Source organism: Arvicola amphibius, chromosome 1 (assembly GCF_903992535.2).
Source record: "Arvicola amphibius chromosome 1, mArvAmp1.2, whole genome shotgun sequence".
Lineage (NCBI taxonomy): Eukaryota > Metazoa > Chordata > Mammalia > Rodentia > Cricetidae > Arvicola > Arvicola amphibius.
The window spans coordinates 65,515,068-65,522,384 of NC_052047.1; the positions used below are offsets into that span (position 1 = coordinate 65,515,068).

General features: G+C 41.0%; 1 protein-coding gene across 2 annotated transcripts in view; it reads right to left on the reverse strand.

Annotated features, from left to right (window-relative positions):
* The window catches only part of Fam193a (family with sequence similarity 193 member A), an 80,704-nt gene extending 77,966 nt beyond the window's left edge, over positions 1–2,738 (reverse strand). For both annotated transcript variants that reach the window (XM_038345750.1, XM_038345741.1), the window contains exon 1: positions 2,504–2,738. In XM_038345750.1, the coding sequence (XP_038201678.1) occupies positions 2,504–2,728 (225 nt within the window). In that variant the 5' untranslated portion in view covers positions 2,729–2,738. The remainder of the gene's footprint in view (positions 1–2,503) is intronic.
* Positions 2,739–7,317: the final 4,579 nt, after the last annotated feature.

Sequence of the window (7,317 nt, forward strand, 5' to 3'; positions counted from 1 at the left end):
CCGGCAACCACATGGTGGCTCACAACCATCTTTAATGAGGTATGCTGCCCTCTTCTGGCCTACAGACATACAGACAGAATATTGTATCCATAATAAATAAATGAATAAATAAATAAATAAATATTTTAATAAAGAAGATAAATAAATGAATAAATATAGATATAATGGGGGAAGACTATGAAAAGAGGTACCTACGTGGATAATGCTTCTCCTAGAAGTCAGGGGTTATTAAATAAAAATCTCAGTAGCAGCTGTGGGATATGACCCCCAAAGTCTCCCCAAACCATACAAACTATTGTCACTACTTTTGATCATCCACCAAGCTAGATGTAAGACACTATTGTTGAAGGTATTATGTATCTTGATTGTAGGACATAGAGAAATCAAGCCAGAACTAAGCTTCCAGCTTCCTTCCTGCTAGCTAGCTTTCATAATGATGGAAGGTCCTGTACTCTGTAAGCCACTGAGGCAGAAATATCATCAGTGTCCACATATAAACCCTATGAGTAATAATTAATTACCACCAGATAAGATATATCCACTGTAACCATAATGGCATTGATATTTTGTGAGTAATCAACTGCCTCCTGATTGGGTATAAGGTCTACTCCATAGGAGGGAATCCATGTCTGGTCTCTAAACCTGGCCTATGACTGGTGAAGTCATGCCCTGGTGGGGAACCTATTACTGTTTTTGCTAAATGGACACATTATCAAACTATTTTCTAAATACCTACATGCACATCCACATAGCAATGCTGCTCCTAGCCTTGGTAAGAGAAGCTTCTTTTGCAGTGGGCAGCAGTCAATGAATACACTCATACTAAATGCTAAGAATAAATGACAGTTGGAAGTTGAACACTAAAAATGATATCTGTATCGCCTCCTTCAAGGCTCAGCAAACACCGCGGAAGAGAGTAGAAAGAATGTTAAGAGCCACAGGATGGGGAGAAGTGCTGTGAAACATTGTTTTCTGGACATGACATGATTGTTATACTTAGGTGGTCAGAGCATCTGTGCTTACCTGAACAATATGGGCCCCATCAACATTCCATCATAGATTGGGAAGTTGCTCATAAGGCTTCCATCTGTCCCCAAAGAGCTACTAGTAGTTAGCTAATGGTTGCTGGGGAGAAGGGTCATTTTCTTCACTGGCATAGCCACTGTTATGTTGTCCATACTACAGTAAATAAGCCTCACTTCCAATACTCATATCAATAACCCTAATCAAACTCCCTGGGTCATAAAAAACAAACATGAAAGTCGGAAAGCACTTGTGAAGATTTTAGGAGGGAGAGGGAAAAGGATAAGGAAAGGTACCGGAAGAAGGGGAAATAGTCAAAATTTAATATAAACTTATATGAAACTGGAAAAAAAAAGTCTGAGAAGAAAATTTCAGACTGATTATGGTCTGACTCTCTGGTGAAGAGATTGCAGAGGATTTCAGAGGTCCTGACAGAGTTCAATTCTGAGCAACTACATGGTGGCTCACAACCATCTATAATGAGATCTGGTGCCCTCTTCTGGCATGCAGACAAATATGAAGGCAGAACTGTATACAAAATAAATCGAAGGAAGGAAGGAAGGAAGGAAGGAAAGAATAGAGCTAAGGGAGAAAGACAAAGCAGGGCCGAGAGGAACGCTAACTTCTAGTTTGATCAGCACTGATTCCAGGATTAGTTACTAAAACTCTGCCACCAAAACTGGCATTGAAACTGGGGGCGGGGTGTCTTCAAGGAGCCCCTGGCTGGGCAGCCAGAGGAATAGTCAATGAGGAAGAGGAGTAGACCTAGGAGGTGGAGAGCCTGATCCATACAACAGCCAAATGCTTCTCAAACTGCCACTGGGACTAACCTGAAAACAAGAGACAGGAACTCTGCTTGTTGCTCACCACAAGAAGCAAGGAATCAGAAGAAAAATCACTCAGAAGAGGGCTTCTTACATTCAGTAACCAAAAGGAAAGAAGAAGAAAAGTAAAACAATAAACGGGAAGAGCAGAGTCTTGAATATGGGAATGGTTGAAAAAGTCATCTCCTAGAACACAAAGAGATATCAAAGCCTAATGGGAACAGCAGCCACTAAGCCATAACCTATATTAGAGATTAGATCAAGCCTAATGGACTCCAAGACTCTAGTACGATAAGGCTTGGAATCAAGAAAGGCCAGGATTCAGAAGTGCAGGACAAAAATTTTCAGACATTTACCAGTACATGGAACTGTCTAGAACTCAACAAATGAAAATTTTTCTAGCTTTTCAGGAAACTTTATTGTCAAAAAAACCCTAAGGCCAGATGCAAAAGCCAAAAGCACCAAACAGCTTGCTGACTGCAGATAAGGAAGCAGATGCTCTCCAGACACATCCCAGAGAGTGAGTGAGCATGGGCCAAAAGATAGTGTAGGAGGAAGCATTCCGATGACAGGAGGAAATCCTTTCCTTTCATTGCCAGTTAGCCCACCACCCACAAGAGAGGAGCAGGAAGCCCATTGAAGCTGCAGCCACTCACCGGCTGGTCAAGACCGCTGTGCCTCTCCTCCTTCTCCACAGTCCTCCGGCAGTTTGGGCATACCCACAGCGGCAGGTGCAGCACGCTGTTGCCCTTGGGAGCCATGGAAAGGGCCAATTTGCTCGCAGTCTTAACTCCACTCTCTAAGAATGAAGAGTCTTTCCGTTCACTTCTGCATAGAAGACAATAATCCCCAGCGGGGTAGGGTGGTGTCCTATGATTCATGCCAAAACTAAAAGGAGTCTGGAATAGAAAAAAAATTCTATGTTCAAAACCTGAACCAGGAAGCCAAGATTGTTGTTTGTATGTATGTATGCATGCGTGTATGTGCGTATATATATAGAGAGATATATATACGCACATACATATATGTATATATTACACGTATGTATATTTATATAGAAAAACAACAAAATAGGAGACGTATTCTAGAAACTGGTGACATTTCAAATAAAATAGGAACACCATAAAGAAGCACTTCACCCTCCACTTAAGACTCAGTCTGCATTAATTCTACCAGGAAAACCATCAACACAGATCTTCAGACCTCAACCAGGCATGAAATCACTACAAGAAGTATTTGCACACAAGGGCTTGCACCAAGGCAGCAGCTCTGGCTTGAGAGCATCTCTGAAGAAGGCCATCCCTGGTCTAGACTCCAGAGAACAAAGAATCTCAAGGCAGTTGTATCCCCAAGACCCAAACTTCCAAGCTATGTGATCATGATGCTGAATTTATAGCTTAATTCCAAGACTATGGGGTAAATGTAGGAGTAGGGGCCTGAAGAAAAGGATCCTCTGCCCTTGGAATACACAAAGCTAAGGCTCATAGGTTTGGAAATAGAAAGTGCCAACGCCACCAAACGGAGCAAGATTTTAAATCAAAGCAGAAAACTGAGATGGATCCTTATAGCATTACTGTCTAACAGCTGAGGGACACCTGCAGGCACAGGGCAGCCCCAGAAGGCAGAAAGCGCCTTGCAGGAGCTGGCCTAGCACACTGCAATGGCATACAGCAGATCTCTCTTAAGCCTCTCCTGTCATTGGCACCAAATAGGAAGGAAGAAAATCTCATTCTTCTCTAGTGCTCAGCTGGCCTTGCCAAGCCAGCTCCTCAGATCTTCCCTTAATCCCATGGCTCTCCCTGCACTATCATCAATATTCAACCTGACTATGAGTGTGCATTAACAGCACAACTAACCCACAAGAACCCAGAGTTCCCAAGTGAACCTTATGCTACATAGAGGCACTGGAGCTGAGTAAATGAATTATTGACTGAAGGAAAGTCTTTCAATTTTACATGCTCTGATAAATCAGTGGTTGAAACAATATGTATCCATTGTACCCACAAGGTTTGAAGGGCTTTACTAGCCTGAGTTTAGCAGTTATTTCAGTGGGTGACAGGGTGAGGCAATTCTCCAGTTGCAGTTAGGGCCTGCAAACCACCCAAAAAAAAAAAAAAAAAATACAAGAATAACATCTTTTTCCTATACCAAAAAGACCTGGGATGTCTACATTATGAGAATTTCAAAAGTCACCTCACTTAAACCTGTCTGTTTCCTGTCACAGAGTAACCACAACCACCAGAGATCATAGGCTGTCCATGCACATGCTAGGTTCAAGTGTACCACAGACCAGGCCAGAAATGCAATGTGACAGCCAGAACTGACAAAAGACACCAACTCATTCATCACCAATGCAAGTATCCAAAAGTGTTTTAAGATTCCAGCTTTAGGGCTGGAGAGATGGCTCAGAGGTTAAGAGTACTGGCTGCTCTTCCAGAGGTCCTGAGTTCAATTCCCAGAAATCACATGGTGGCTCACAACCATCTGTAATGGGGTCTGGTGCCCTATCATACACACAGGCAGAACGCTCTGTGTGTGTGTGTGTGTATATGTATGTATATACATATATACATATATGTATATATGTGTGTATATATTAGACAAATAAATCTTTTTTAAAAATATTTCAGCTTTATTCAGACTCTAGGATATTTGCATATATGTTAAAATATATTTGGGGGTAGGCCCAAAATTTATGACTATGAAGGTTTTGATTCAGATATACCTTACACAGACAGAAGCCAGTGTCATTCCACTCATATTCTTAAGTGCATCTACATTGTGACTGCAACCATTAGGTGAGATCAGGTAAGTGAAATTTATCAGTTACATACTGATACTTAAAATAGTTTGGACTCGGCAGTACTTCAGATATCAGGGATGTTCAACCAGTACTCACCAGAAGTCCACTATGTACCTGGGCACCAAGGCACTGTACTGAGTAAGCAGAGATCTCTGTCTAGCGGAGCTAATGTCCTCACCAAAGCAAAACCAAAGATCAGGGCTTGGAATGCTAGCTACAATTCTAACACTCTGAGGCTAACGCAGAAGTGTTTTAGGCCAGTCTAGCGTAGAACCTTTCTTAAAAACAAACAGGCAAATAAAAAAGATACAAGTAAAAATATATTTTAGGAGCAACTCAGAGTGCCAGTGCTGGGAAGAGGGCTCTTTCATTTAGGTTGCAATGATGGCCTCCATCAGGAAATACCTACAGAGATGTCACCCATACTTAAATGTAGAAGAAGCACAAAGATAGCAGGGGATGAAGAAACAAAAGTCAAAGAGAGCATCAGCCCTAGGACACAGAAAAGAGAGCTTACAGGACTAGTACTGAGCCGAAGAGAGGCCTGAGACAAGATGGGTCAGGAACAGTTCTGAAAAAGACACATCTATACACATCTGAAATCTCTACTCTGGACCATCTTTTAGGAGAGACAAGAATGAAATGCAGAGAGCAGAGGCACTGTTCTTCTAAAGGACATTGAACAAGCAAACTCAGAGCTACGTGGGTGGTGGTTTCTTAGTCTTTGTTTTGTTTCTGGGATGGTATCTTTCTGTATTACTCAAACTGGCTGCAAAATCCTGGGTTTTGACAATTCTCCTACCTCAGTATCCCAAGCAGATAAGACTACAGGTTTGAACTACCAAGAGTGATGTGAGAGAAGGGGGGGGGGGGGGGAAGCAAACCAGAAACCCAAAGGAAAATTACTTACAGACCCAAGAAAGGAGCAAAGCAGTATACACATCTGAATATGCCTATGGCTACCATAAACACAGCCAAGGAGCTAAAGCTTCTGCAGCAAGTGGGCGCTGTCAGAAAGGACATGCCAGCCAAGCTTCTGGTTCTCACACAAGAGAAGACATGACCCACTATCCATCTTAAAAAGAAATTTTACTGTATGAAAAATGAACTCTATAGGACAGTGACATAAGCAATGCTGCTACCAGCAGTTCTAAGAGAAAAGGTAGCTTATACTTATGGGAATACAGACTATATATACAATACAGAAGAGCAAGGCGAGACCCACCGGTGCCTAACAGGTCAATGACTAAAAACCACAGGGGACGCCTAAGGGATAGTACAGGTTAGACCAATGGCAAGAACCAAAGGTCAGCTTAGATGCTCTTCTCATAAGTTGTAACATACAATGTAGAGTTTGTATTTGGTGTTCATGAATAAGATACTAAGGAAGATGGGGTGCAGTTGCATATATAACTAGGTATCACAAGCACAAATGATTTGAAAGTTACAGAGCTAGGGGCTAAAGTGCTGAAACCCATGTAAATGTTGGGTGGGTGTGGTGGCCCATCTGTAATTCTAGCATGGGAAGGAAAAAAATGGGGGATCTGTGTTTGGCTATATCAAAAAATAAGGTAGAATACTTATTGAGAATGATTCCTAACATCAACTATGGCTTCCACATGCCCATGCACATATGTACCCACATACAAGGGTCCACAAACATGTAATTGCACATATGTCTCATTGTGCTTGTGTATGTTCTTGCATTCTCTATGGTCCAGTATCTATTCAAATCTTTGACCTGGATTAAGATTATCAGTCTGATTATTCCAAAAAGAATTAACTTTGATTCGATGAGTTTCTGTAGGGTACTTCCATTTTTATTATGGTTACTTCTGTGTTATTTTCACTTTCTGGTAACTTCAGACATTAATGACTATAAGCATTTTCTACTTTGTTAAGGTGGAAAATTAGGTCATTAAGCCCTTACTTCCTATTGTATAACCCAGGTTATTAGTCATATATATTTCCATCTGTGCTCTACTTTAGTTATATCTAACTATTTTTGATGTGTTTTTAATTCTCTTTTAGTTAAAAATAATTTTAAATTTCATCTTTTTTGTTTGCTTGGTTTTTTTTTAAGACTGGGCCTTTCTATGTTAGACCAAGTTTGCCTCAGAACTACAGAGATCCATCCACTTACCTATGCCTCCTGAGGGCTGGGGAAAAGGCATGTATCACCACACCTGGCCAAATTTCACTTTTGGTTTCTTCTTTGACAAATACTTAAGCATGGTTAATTTGTCAGTATTTGGGGGTTTCTATATATCTGATACTGAGTCTTAATATAATTCTGCTATCATCAGAAAAGACCCTTAGTGTAAAATAAAATCTTCAACACTTGACTACTGAGACTTTTTTAGTGATACAAAACATGATCCAGATTGGTGGATGTTCATTGTAAAAGTCAGCATCTTCCTAGATGAGAGTGGCCAACTATGAAGCCTTGGAAAGGTCTAGATCAACATACATAACCCTGGGTTAGAATAGCTACTTCATAAACCATTCACACTAATCCTCAGATCTCTTCTTCCACTTCATCTCCAACTGCACAGGAATGGCTCACAATGCATGTAACCATAACAGCTGCTACTTCAAATCCCTTCTGTGACTCCATTTTCTAAAATAGATGAGTTCTCAGTGAGGCATCATGCAAGACTTAATAAG